The 13,718-nt window shown below is 50.0% G+C and overlaps 1 protein-coding gene across 1 annotated transcript; it reads right to left on the bottom strand.

Annotated features, from left to right (window-relative positions):
- Nucleotides 1–65: 65 nt before the first annotated feature.
- On the bottom strand, nt 66–12,299 carry LOC118994308 (long-wave-sensitive opsin 1). Its single transcript, XM_037056952.1, has 6 exons — nt 12,160–12,299; nt 8,378–8,674; nt 5,466–5,634; nt 4,676–4,841; nt 2,954–3,193; nt 66–316 (listed from the first exon to the last, which is right to left on the bottom strand). Exons 1-6 carry the CDS (start codon nt 12,269–12,271, stop codon nt 206–208), a joined length of 1,095 nt encoding a protein of 364 aa, XP_036912847.1. The 5' UTR covers nt 12,272–12,299; the 3' UTR covers nt 66–205.
- Between the last annotated feature and the right edge of the window lie 1,419 nt (nt 12,300–13,718).

Below are 13,718 nucleotides of genomic sequence, written 5' to 3'. Positions count from 1 at the left end.
TCTGTGGCCCAGTGACTGGATACTCAGAGGCTCCTGTGCCTCCCTCACCGTGACTTTGTTGTTTGTGGCGAAGAGAAACTACATTTATTTCACAGGGATGGAGAAGAAGGGATGGTGGGGTGGTGGCCAAAGCCCCAGTGAGTGGGACAGGGGTTATGTTTTCTGGTAGGAAGCAGATCTTTTTGTTGTTGGGGCTGGAAGAGCCTCATGCAGGTGACACCGAAGAGACAGATGAGACCTCAGTTTTGGAGGTGCTGGAGAGTTCAGAGCTATCATCCACTTTCTTCCCAAAAAGCTGCAAGATGCAGTTTCGAAACTGGAAGGACAGAAAGTGTTAGTCAGCAGAGCAGGAAGGGTCAATGTGCTGTGCTAAAGGTAAAGCTCAGGGCCCTGGCTCGTGTAGCTCAGTGGATTGAGCGCGGGCCTGCAAACCAAAGCACTGCAGTTCGATTCCCAGTCAGGGCACATGCCTGGGTTGCAGGCCAGTTCCCAGCAGGGGACTCACGAGAGGCAACCATACATTGATATTTCTCTTCCTCTCTCCTTCCCTCCCTCTAAAGATAAATAAATAAAAATGTTTTTTAAAAACGGTAAAGCTTAGGGCATTCAGAGGAAGGTATTCGTTAAATGTCATCTGAATGACTTAACACCTTCTCTTCTACCATTTTGAACTCTACAGAGTGAATGGCGGAAGGCTCAGGTTGTTCTTTGCACATAAGGATGGTCTATTTCTGACTATTCTGTCATCTAGTTTAGTAGCTGATGGTAACTATTGTGGGTCGTATCATGTCCCAAAAGAGATGTTCAAGTCCTAACACTTGGAGTCTGTGAGTGAGACCTTATTTGGCAATAGCCTTTGCACATGTGATTTAGATATACATTACCATGAGGTCATGCTGGGGTAAGTGGGCCCTGATCCAATGACTGGTGTTCTTAAAAGTAGAAGGGAATTTGGACACAGACACACAGGCACAGAGGGAAGAAGGCCATGTGAAAGTGAAGACAGAGAGCTGGGTGACTCATCTGCAAACCAGAGAACAGCAAGTACCTACTACAAGCTAGGAGGGGGGTATGGAACAGATTCTCCCCCAGAGCCCTTAGAAGGAACCAACTCTGCTGACACCATGATCTCAGACTTTTGGCCTCTAGAACTGGGAGACAATATATTAAAGTCACCCAGTCTGTGGCCATGTGGCCATGTCTTATTGTACCCCAGAGAACTCATACAGTGACCAAAGATGATGCCAGCTAAGGGGCCCGTGCATAGAGTGACCTGTCTCCAGAATGTCTGGGAAGAGACTTTCTAGTAAAAAGGAACATGATTGTCATCTTGTTTCTATTTCATCAATTTTGAGGCCATGTGAGGACTAGGTAGACAACAGTCTAGTTGCCACCGCATCTCTTTAGCTAAGAGAGTCTTGTGGCACCAGGAGGGACCTGTTCTTTGCTCTTTGACCCCTAAAGAGATCTGGGCCACATGCATTTCTAAGATTATACCTCAAATCATCACTGAGCTAACTGCAGTGCTTTGAGAATGCAGACCAAATGCGTTTCCTGTGTACCCCAGGCTTATTCTTGACTACCTCCAGCTCCCTCCAAAACCAAAACTCTCAAAGATAAAAAACATAATTGTTGAAATCAAGAACAGAAGAAATGGGCTGAACAACAGAATCAACTCAGCTGAAGAGCTGGCAGATGAGGCTGAGAAATTCATTCGACACATTCACTTAACATCTTCCGACTTACTGAGTGCCTACTCTGTGCCAGACTGTGTCCTAGGGGCAGCAGGGAGGTCCCTATGGAGTTCCACTCCAGAAAGTTCTCTCAGAATGGAACAGGAAGGGCTAACAGTATGAAAAGGGTGAAAGAAATGTTTGAAAGCCTGGAGAGGTCCAGAAGCGCAGACATCTGTCTAGGAGGGGGAGAAAAGAAAGACTCAAGCAAAGACAGGACTTGGCAAGTTAGTCTAGGATTCCACAAACAAAAGGCAAACCTAAAAAGAGACCCATATGAAGGACAGGAAACTGAGGTCAGGGATAGAACTATACTCTGAGTATTGAGGGGGCAGGAATGGAATCCTGCGGAATCAACTGTGGTACTGGTCCTACTGAATATTTAAACATCACCGAAAGAATGCATGCTTAAAGGAACTCAACAGACCATCAGAGCCAGGCAGGAGGAGGCAAAGCCATGGGGCAACTGTGACATGGAGGAGCAGAGAAGAGCCAGTTGGAAGGATTAGGTTGCGTCTGGTGAAATAGAAGGTCCCTGAGGGGGAAGTATTTCTGACTCATCAAATCACATCACAGATACACCTTAACAAAGTGGATGTGACGTGGGTGTCAAGGAAGAATAAGAAGGCAAATTGCAGTTGGAATATGATGAGCCGCAATAGTCACCTATAACTTACCAAGAAGTGTAAGTAAGACTCATGAGCAGTTTGCTGTGGAGGCCCAATATGCCAGCCCATGCTGGCTGCCATCTGGCGAGACTTTGGGCAGGACCATAGAATGTCCCCCCTGAACTGATCTATAAAGCCATGAAAGGCAGTGGTGGGTGCAGCCAGGAAAAGCCTCTTTTAGGTCCTGGTCAGAGTTGGGGTTTGAAGATGGAAAGATGAAGACTGAGAGAAAAGTTGCACCAATAATGCCAATAAGTGCACACCTAGGGTACTGTGGCCATGTGCAGGCGGTCCTCCGGTGTTTGAGCTCTAGGCTAGTCCAGATGCCAGCAGAAGGGAAGAGCTCACCAGTACACAGGCGAATGCAGGAAAGGCCCACCCTCAGGCAGAGACCATGAAAGGATCCAGAGGGAGAGGGCTGCCTAGGGTTGGGTCACATGCTGAGCCTTCTCAGGTCATTGTTCTGGAGGCCAGACAAGATACCAGGTGGAAGCCATAATGGGGCTCCTCCAGGTTCTATTTCTAGTTTCCTCTGCGGACAGTGTGACTTACCTGCCGATTCATAAAGACGTAGATAATGGGGTTGTAGATAGTGGCACTTTTGGCAAAGTATGCTGGCAGGGCGGCCACCAGAGGGTGGAAGGCATAGCCAGGGTGGGCAGCAGCAAAACATGCAAAGAAGGTATAGGGACCCCAGCAGAGGCAGTATGCCAGGATCATCACCACCACCATGCGGGTCACCTCCTTCTCTGCCTTCTGGGTGGACTCGGATTCTTTTTGCTGCTTCGCCACCTGGGGGAGACAGAGAGCCATACCAAGGCACAGTGAGTGGGAGAGTCCCTCAGGGCTGTGAATCGGAAGGGACTCTGTGTTCCTATTGCTTGGGCAGCACATCTGGGAGGCAGTGAGTGATGTGCACCTCAAGGATGGGGACTTGTGGGGAGAAGGAGATGGGCCTACCTGCTACAGCAACTTGGCTGGCCAGCAGCTAGTTCCCATCTGGGTGAGTACCCATCTGGGCTAGGGTGGTCTTGTGCCAGAGCTGTGCATGCTTTGAGCTAGCACGCACCTAAACCTGCCTGAGATGGCCCTGAGCTTGGGCCTTCCAAGCTCTTGGCTTATCTTGACTCCCGTCAGGAGTTTGGGCAGCAAGGAGCTAAGGGAGCTGTTCATAGCCTCCCCTGGTCCCTTATCAGCCTGCCCCTTCCCGTGCTCAGGTCTGGGGCTGGGCAGGAGAAGGCACAGGGCAGGCCGCTGCCTGCTATGGGAAGGGACTGATGGCAGGGAGCTGAGTGGGTGTGAGGGGAAACTGTGTGGGCAGGCAACACATTCTAGAGCCTGGGCTCCATATCTCAGACCTAATGTGGCCCAAACCATGGCTAGAACCTGTGGGAGCCATCTAGATTGGTTCTGATCCCTGACTACCAACAGGGTGAGGGAGGAACACGGGGAATTCCACAGACTGAAAGGAATGAGATGAGGGGAGCTTAGCTTGAGCCTGTGGCCTCCACGGTAGAGAGAGCTTCTGAGCACATGCTAATCTGATTGTGGGCACAAGCAGCTTCATATGGAAAAGGTGTCACCCCAAAGGGCCTTCTACCACCTGTGCCAAGCAGGATCCCAACAAGAACAGATGGCACGTCCAGATCAAGCTACTTGTGGCTTAGATAACTGATAAAGGGACAACTTATTTATGGTGTTCAGTAGACCACCAGGGGAACACAGAGCTCTCAGCACCCCAGGACCCAATCTCATGCTCCTGTCTTGCTCTGATTTCCTGTAAGGGCTCCCCAGGGGTAGCTCAGCTGGTGCAGGGAGGTGGGGCTGTAGACAGGATTGGTTCCCAGGGAGAAGGAGGGTGGAGAGTGGGCCTGGGGGGCAGATGGCACCTGTGAATCTACTCCTTGGCCTGTGCCAACAGCCCAGTGAAGGGGACAAGGGCCCTCTGGTGGCAGCCTTTTAAAAACACTCCTTGATTTACAGCTTTCAATCGTGCGTCTGGCTGCCCCTGGAACTGTCCTGGGTCAGGAGGAATGCAGCTGTGCTCCCTTATTAGGCCCCTCCGCTAGGGATCGGGGGCTATCCCTTCCCATTCTATAAGGACAAGGACAAGGGAACCAGGGCTGTAACAGTAAGTCCCAAAGAAACTGCCAGATTCACGTCTGGTTTGGGGGCAGGAGAGCAGACTGGGTGACCCTCTGTTTCTGCCCGGATATCACTGGCCTTCATGTTCCTACCAGCCAGGGGTGAGGCCAGGAGGGCACGGGGGCTTACAGCTCGGATGGCCAGCCACACTTGGAGGTAGCAGAGCACGATGACACTGAGTGGGATGATGCAGCATGTGGTCATGAGAACAATCATGTATGACTGCACCCCAGGGTACGAGCTACCGCTGAACACGTCTGGGCCGCACGAAGTCTTCAGGCCATGGGGCCAGTACCTGGATGGAAGGACCAGCAGCTTGTCTTGATGCACGCAAGGCAACCTGGGAGCCCCCGGCCCAGGAGGACCCTGACTTGGGTAGGGTTGTTGGATTTTTTTTTTATTGAGGTGAAATTCACATTACATGAATTGACCATTTTTGAAGTGAACAGTTCAGTGACATTTAGCACATCCATTGTCACTATCTGGTTTCAGAACATTGTCATCACCTTGATTACATCCCCTTTTTACAAAGGGAGAGTAAGGTACTCTCTTGCCTTCTAAGAACACCTGTGAATATCTGAATCATTTTTGTGGGGTCAACTAAATCAGCCCTGAAGTTGTAGGCATTTCTTCATGTGTTCCTGTGAGCAGTTCACACTTGGGAAAAACAGACCTTTCCAGAGGCTGGGAGACCACAGGGCTCATTTCCACATTGCAGCCAGCTAGTTTCACACTTTCATAGCTGCTGCATGCTCGAAGGGGTATCATGGAGAGTCAGGTCCATCCTCACTTTATTTGTGGGGCCATGGACGCCCAGAGACAGAAAGCTATTTGTCCCGAGGTCACAGAGGGAGTCACAAGTCTGACCCTCCCCTTTCTGTCCTAACAAGCCACCTTCCTGGCACCCTGGTAACCTTACCTGCTCCAGCCAAAGATGGGCGGGGCTGTCCACACAGCAGACCAGACCCAGGAGAAGGTGATGCCTGCGATGGCCAGCTTGGCATCAAATCTCATATTGCCAAAAGGCTTGCAGACCACCAACCACCTCTCCCAGGAAATGATGGCCAGGGACCAGAGACCTGTGATCCCTGCAGGGGAGAACAGACAGATGATGGCTTTGAGCCTCCTACATCACTTCTTTCATACAGACCAGCCAACAGTTTTCCAGACGAAGAGGCACTCTTCAACTACCTGCAAAACCTCATTGTCCAAAGGGTGTTTTCAGGTGCAGGGGGCACTAGGTCTCTTGGTCAATTTCTTTTCTTAATATGAGCCTTCCCATTTTTCCCCACTGGGTCTCTCCTTGCTCCCTCGGATTTGGCCTCTTGGTCCACCTTGCTTTCCCTCTTCCTTTTACTTGGCTACCAGCCTTTCCTCTGATGACACCAAGGTGACCCCCAATGTCCACGCACGTACCAACATGACCCACTTGATATGCTATGATCCCAGCCAACAGCTGTGCTCCTCCTGCCAGTGTGCACACGTTCCTTTAGGCCCTTGGAATCTCCTCCCTGATATGCTATCACCTTGCTCCATTTGGCAGGTGCAGACAATGTCTCCCATCCTGCTTAGACCCCAGAGGAGTACACAGCATTCAGGGGTCCCTGAACTGGGGTGGGAAAAATGACATCTTTGTTTTCACCAACCTTTCATGGACACTGACATTTCCTTCCATTTTGAGTGTGGCAGCACTAGCAGTGCCTGTGACTTGGTCACTTTACAGAGGTGGCAGACATTTCCAATACCACTACGTTCGTTACCATTTTGAAATTTCAATGGCTGTCAGGCCAGATCCAGTTATTTGATGCTTTGATGAAGAATAATGTCACTAGCCCTGGCTGGTGTAGCTCAGTGGCTTGAGCGTGGGCCTGCGAACCACACAATCATGGTTCAATTCCCAGTCAGGGCACATGCCTGGGTTGCAGGCCAGTCCCCAGCAGGGGACTCACAAGAGGGAACCATACATTGATATTTCTCTCCTTCTCTCCTTCCCTTCCTCTCTAAAAATAAATAAATAAAATCTTTGAAAAAATAACGTCACTAATTCTTCTAAAAATACCTTTAATACTATTCAATTATAATAGAATTAAATTTAGCATTATAATTTTAATTCTAATACTTTAAATGAAGAACTATGTTGCTAATTACCACTTAATACTTTGATCATTATATTTCAGTATCATTGTAATCCTATGGACCTTGCATGCATTTGCAAACATTCTTCTGAGAAGGGGTCCATATGTCTCCCCTAAGGGCCAGGGAGCGTCTGTGGCACTGAAACTGGTTCAGGAGGTGTTGGCATCATGTTACCACCTGCCTAATAAGGTTGTGGGAAGGTTTGACATGTTCATTTAATGAGCCGCTCCTGCTCCCATTTTACAGATGGAAAAATGGAGGAAGGACAGAGCAGTAAAGTAATTCAGTGGAGCTCACACCACTAGTAATTCAAATCTGGGGCCAGGCTCCCCATTTTCCAGGCCTGTCCTATCTTAGTGTCTCTTTCTATTGTTCACCTCCTCAGAATCCAAATTGGAGATCAGGTTAGGCGACAATAAAACAAGCCCAAGTTAGATGTGGAAGCTAAGGACCCCAGTCTGTTGGCCAGGTGGCCCTGGGAAAGTTTTAAAAATGGCACAGTAGGTGCAAGCTTCTGCTGGTTTGACAGCTACAGGCCCGGGGACAGGCCACGTGTGATGAGGGCCATGGCCTTTGGGCTCCTGTAGTCTTGAGTGGACACCAAGGCTGTAAGCCTGCAGCCCTCTGTTTTCTCATGGGGGCGTGATACAAGGGCCGCTAGAGGGGACCTTGGCCTCAGCAGGCTTGCCTATCCTCCTCTTCCTTGTAGGCCCCTGAGAAAGAAGCCTGGCCTCATGGCAACCACCTTGCCTCACTAGGTCCCCAACATACAGCAGATCCATCTTCCGCTCTAGCTTCCTTGACTTTCCTGTTGTTGTGGCTTTGGCTTTCTCACTCAGGCTCCCTTCCATCTTCCAGCCTCTTCCTGGGTGTCCCCTTCCAGTCCCCTCCTCCCAAAATAAACTGTCTGCTCCAGAGTGTGCCATCCCAGGCTTGCCTGCCTCTTGTCTGCTCAACACTCACTCACCAGTCTGCCCACCTAACCATCGACTGAGCCCAGCTTTCCTCAGCCACCTTGCCCCAACCCCCTTCTTATTCTGCTGACTCAAGATTCAACTCCTCCAGGATATGGTCCTCTGAGAGGACTGTTGGTACTGTGTAGTTACTATCTGAGGTAGGGCCTCCTCTTTCCAGGACTTGGGAACACTCTGGGCTGGGACCCTGTGTGCAGCATCCTGTGTGCCTGGTGCCTAGCATAAAGCTCAGCACATGGGTACTTCTCAGCCAATGTTCACCTGAACATTGAATGGAGCTACGGCCCACGGAGATGTTAGTGATAGGGACAGGAAAAGGAATCTGGTCATTGTTTCTTTCCCTGGAAAAAGCCAACACAGGTGAGCTGAAAGGGAACACATCCTGATTTGGCTGGGAGTTCTGTTTGGGGTGCCCAGAGTGTGTTCCCCTCCCACATTGTTCTGGGGTCCTGTGGCTCTATATCCGTTCTTTCACATGCCAGCTGTATGGCCCCAAACTGGCTGTTCCCAGGCAGAACCTATCTCAGAGCAGGCACTTAGGTGTGTTGGACCTCACAGTCTCACCCCCGACCTCAGCAATGATCTTGGCCCTGGTTTCCCCTGCAGGTCTGTCTCCCTTTAAATGTGCATTGCAGGCACACCTGGGGGTTTGCTGTATGAATGTTTCCTTTACGTACAGCAGGGTGGGTCTCTCCTGAGGCTGGGCCCTCAGCTGGCTTACCACACAGGGAGACAGTGTAGCCCTCCACGATGCACAGAGGGTGGCCCAGCACAAAGTAGCCATAGATCTGGTTCACAACGCTGATAGTGCTGGCGATGATGGTCTCTGCCAAGTCAGCAACTGCCAAGTTCACGAGGATCCAGTTCAGAGGGTGGCGCAGCTTTTTGAACCTCATGGTGGCCACCAGTACAAGCCCATTAGTGAAGACAGATGCAATGACCACGAAGATCATCCAGGCACTGGTGAGGTGGTACACCCATCTGGGAGCAATATGGTAATTGGGGCCTTCAAAGGGGCCTGGAGGCAGGAGGTACAGAGTAGATACCAGTGTTACCCACCTGTACAGCTATATCCAGCCCTCCTCCCCCACCCTGCCAGAGCCGCCCCTCAACCTTCCCACTCTCCTGCTTGCTGCATTTGCAGCTGGTTTTTTTCCTCCAACTCTACTTGTCTGCAAATAACCTGCCTTTCATCCTGTCTCTGAGGCCAGAGGACATGGCTTAGTGGACAGTTGTATGGGCATCTTTGAACTTAACAAAGTGAAACTCCTCATCATCTCTGCTGGGTATCTTTCTGCCTCCTCTGGTTCACCACCTAGTGTGCTGGGCCAGCCCCCTGTAGTGCCGTTGACAGGCTCCTGCTCCCCTGAATCCCCTACACCCCCTGCACTGTTTTCCTTGCTCACTTCATGTCTTTCTGTTGAATCTTCGCTCACACTCTCCCCTGCACCTGGGTCCCCTTCCTTTCCATACTATAAAGTCCGTTTTTGGACGCCCTTTGTTGTCAGGAGCCTTTCCAGATTCACCAGCTGAGAGTCAACTCAGCCCCTCGGGACTACCATGATACAACTTTATGATGTTCTAGTATATATTGGAATTACCCCGAAAGTACAGAGGTTTAGTATGAGAATAGCAACCAGAACTGTGAGGTATTTGGAACTGTCCAGCTTGCAGGCAAATGCAAGGGGCAGGAGCAGTTTCAAAATGAGGCAGCCTGAGTGTCCTTCCCAGACAACCCATGGAATCCAGATTGGGCAGAGCAAGGACAAGAGGGACAGGGCAGCGACAGAGGCTATGCATGGTGATAGGGGACGCGGGCGCTCTGAATTTGGGAGGCCAGAGAAGAGGGGCCTCTAGTAGTGCAGGTGCCCCAGCCTGCTCCTCTTTCCTAAAACCTCTGGGTGGGACTCATTTCATGAAGAAATTAGTATGAGAAGGGTATCCCACTCAAGGACCTAACAAAAGTATTCTAAAAAATACAAGAAGGGTGGAAATCAGGTGTAGGGTCAGGCGGAGAGGCAAGGTTTCTTTGAATATGCCTTGTTTTCTAGATTTAATTTGGAAAGCTGCAAGTAGTTCATTACCTAATTATAAAACAACAGTCAATTTTAAAAAGCAATCCCTGAAAATAAAAAAAATGAAACAAATGGACCTAAATGCATAGCCACTCAGAACGAATATTCTAAGGGACTTGAAAACATAGTAGTTTGACTACGTGAGCCTAGTGGCATACATCTAAAGATAAAATATTATCCTAAATATGACATATAGCCTAAAGATAAAATGTCCAAATGTCACATTTTTGGTAATTATGTTGTCTGCAGTTGTGTTGGTATCATATTCTGAGACCATTGTGCATGTGTTTGGGATAAAGCTAATGATTAATTAAATGATATTCTAATTCTGATTCTACCCAAAGCTCTTGAGAAGATGATTCTTGGTGGGAGAGAAAGGAGATAGAGAGGTCAAACCCAACTGGCTCCACTAGGAAACTAAGTCATCATTTTGCAATGGGAAAGATAAAGGAGAAGAATCAAGCATTTCTCCTGCCTTTCCCATATACACCCCCTACCCCAGGAGAGTGCAGTAACAGATAAGAGCGTGTTTCTCTTTATCCAAGGAGTCCGGCTAATAAATGAAGACAAAATGGTATTTTTGCATTCCCAGGGGGGTTTAATGGATCCAGGCATTTGGGCTTCAGCAGCTGCCAATACTCAGGAAAAAAGGATGCCCCCCTGGTGGGGAACTCTTGACAGAACACCCAACAAATCCAGCCTGCCTCTCAGCAGACCTTCAAATCAACTGCCAGTTTACAAAAACAGCCTGAAGAAGGGGCGTGGGAAGGTAGGAGGGGTGTGGGAAGCCACACGTGGGAGGGCATAGGTAAAATCTGAAGTGGGTGAGTGCAGAGACTCATTTGCTCTGACGAGTAAATTGCAAAGAGGTCCGGGGGGAACCTCCAAATCCAAAAAGGATGACAAGACTTATTGATCAACAGCAACATGAAGGCCTTACTTGATTGAGCCCTGTTTCAAGCTAACTGAAAAAATGTTTAAATGCTGACTGGGATTTGACGATATCGAGGCAGTGTTACCTTCTAGGTGTGATCATGGCTTCGTGGCGATGTTTTCTAAAGAGTCCTTTCATCTTAGAGGTGCATACTGAACATTTATAGAGGAAATGGTATGATGTCTTGGATGTACCTCCAGAAATCATGAGGAGGGGTTAGTGGAGAGGGTTATAGATGAAATAAGACAAATGATGAATATCCAGGGGTTCGCTATACTTTTCTCTCTACCTCAGTAGATACTTCAATTTTGAAAAAAAAAATTACAGGAAGGAATCTTGGACATTGATGAAACCCCAGGGGCCCCCAGGAACTGCATTATTTCTTCTCCATCAAGAATAACCTGGGGCACCCTGGCTGGCATAGCTCAGTGGATTGAGCGCGGGCCTGCGAACCACATGATCGCGGTTCGATTCCCAGTCAGGGCACATGCCTGGGTTGCAGGCCAGTTCCCAGCAGGGGACTCACGAGAGGCAACCATACATTGATACTTCTCTCCTTCTCTCCTTCCCTTCCCCTCTAAAGATAAATAAAATAAAATAAAAGAATAACCTGGGGCTCGATCAATTAGCTCAATGCCAACTTCAGGGTTCTCAGCCAGTTTGGCCTGGGAACCCTGTTGCTGATCACCGCCCTGGCTGTTAAGAAACCAAGGCATGTGAGACATTCTTGAAGGAACCAATGGTCTTTAGCTTGGAGGAGGGACCTGGGAAGGGGTCTAGGGCTGGGGATCACTAGTGTCCTCATCTCTTTAAGGGGCTTACATGCAAAGCTTTTTGACTGGGCCACTCCCGGGAAAGAACTCAGCTGCCTTGACAGAGTTTTCAGTTTCTTTGGGACCTAAGCCCTCTCTCGACATGAGCCAGCTCTAAGCAGAAGAGTGGTCTTGGGAGTGGAGCAAGCTTCTTCCCCCAAGAATGTGCTATGAAAGGGTCCGGACCCTGGGGCAAGAAGTTGGAAAAGATGACCAATACAGTCTCTTCTGACCCTAAAGTTCTAGAAGTCACTCACCCCCTACCTCAAGCCTCCTGCTCCTGGAGTTGTTGTATCCTTTGGGCGTTAGAACATGCAAAGATGAGTCAGACCCGGGTCCTTCCCCAGACTTGAATGTAATGAGTACTCACTAGCAGCTTGGGGTACAAGGAAAGAGTAATCAACTTTCATGGGACAGGGGTTTCCAAAGGGTCTGGGAAGCCTACATGGTTTGAAACTGCATGGTTTGATATTCTGATGTCCTTTTCTATTCAGAAAGGAACCCCCATTCATGTCATCATAAAAGCTAAGGAAGAAGACCCTTTCAGCTGCTGACAATGTACAGAAGACCCTCTTGGGTAGGGTGGGTGGCCGACAGCCCCCCATGTGGCCACTGGGTCTAGTGTCCCAGGGGGGCTGCTTCAGCCATTGTAACCGAGCCTCTATGGCACCTGCCCTCTCACCTCTAGTGGCGTTGCTGTTGGTATAGGTGAAGATGCTCGCCTGGGTGCTGTCCTCAAAGCTGGCCTGCAGCTGCCTGTCTGCAAGCCTTTGGGGGCCCCACGGCTGGGCCATGGCTCCAGAAAGCCTTGTCCCTGATACCTGCCAGCACTGGCGCTGTAGGGGGGGTTACGGTGCTTTATACAAGCTTGCAGGATCAGCCTGGGCCTCCTTACCTTAAAAGCTCCCAAACCCTTCACCATTTGATCTCTTAATTGGGCCCTGGACTTAGACCTCCTCTCCCCCACCTCTTGCCTCCTGGCTCCTTAGGAGAGCCCATGAGGGCAACTCAGACGGATTTGCTTGGAACCAAACTCATAGCCCCTGGCTTCCCAAGGGGGCTGCAGGAGCTGCCGTGGGCCCTTGCTGCTGCTTATGTGTCCTTCGTTCCCTTCTACTGTCCAGCACTGACTCTTAAGTCAGGCAGGTCCGAGGGTCAGAATTTTCAGATTTCCCCAAAGCTGAAATCTGCCTTTCCCATCTGGTTTGCTCCAGAGTCCTGGGAGACAGGTGTGCTAGGAGGCTTTGCAAGGCCGAGGCCGGGAAATGGAGCCTCCTTGAGCATCAGGCCATCTCACTGGGCCCACATAGAAGCAAGCTGCACTGGCAGGGGCTCCTCCCGCAGGAGGGGAGTAGACCTGGGGGGGCGGGGATCTTGCTTTCTGCGCATCTTGCTTTCTGCTTCCCCTTCCTCTCCATGAACTGCAGCTCTTCCAGTCACCAGGGTGCTCATCTAGGCAACGCTCCCACAGCACTTGAAGGTGCCCACCACAGACACTCAGGCCCCACCCGCTCAAGTCTCCTTCCCCCGAGTTCATGACCTTTCCTTGGACTGCCTCTGACCACAGCTTCCTTCTAGACTTACCTTCAAAAGTAAAGCTCTTGAGACTCTGGGTGGGTGGCTCAGTTGGTTAGAGTATCATCCCCGATATGCCAAGGTTGAAGGTCTGACCTCCGGTCAGGGCATATACAAGAAGCAACCAGTGAATCCAAAAATAAGTGGAACAACGTTTCTCTCTGTCTCTGTCTCTCTCTCTCTCTCAAAATCAATAAATGAAAATTTAAAAAAGGAAACCTCTCAACACTGTATTCCAAACGAGCTACCCGTGTTGTCCCTCTTCAGCCCCTGAAGTCTGGTTGCTGCTGACCCTGCATTTGTCAGGGGCACCAATTACTTGCTAATTGCCCCATTATGCAGCCTTAACTATTTCTAACTGAAGACCCCTGGCTCCGCTCCACAGGCTCCCCTTAGAAAACACATATTTTCAGTGGCTTCTGCCAGCTCCTCTCTACTCAGTCCTGAAATCCAGCTTCCCTCAGCTGTCTCCTTTGGGTTGGCCTTAAGCTTGGCAAAGCCAAGACATGGGCTCATGGCATCACTTCCCTGTTCTCAGTGCCATGACTTTTCAGCACTCCACGCTGAAGCTCCTGGTGATGCGGCTACTCCTGCAGGTGGAGGGGAAGCCTTGGCTACCAAGCTGCGGGCTGGAGCTTCATGGGGCCCCAGCTGGGTCACGCATAG

The sequence above is a fragment of the Sturnira hondurensis genome, unplaced genomic scaffold, assembly GCF_014824575.4.
Source record: "Sturnira hondurensis isolate 20B ecotype Veracruz unplaced genomic scaffold, ASM1482457v3 Scaffold0009229, whole genome shotgun sequence".
NCBI lineage: Eukaryota > Metazoa > Chordata > Mammalia > Chiroptera > Phyllostomidae > Sturnira > Sturnira hondurensis.
The sequence above is the reverse complement of the archived record's forward strand: the minus strand, read 5'-3'. Positions and strand labels throughout refer to the sequence as shown.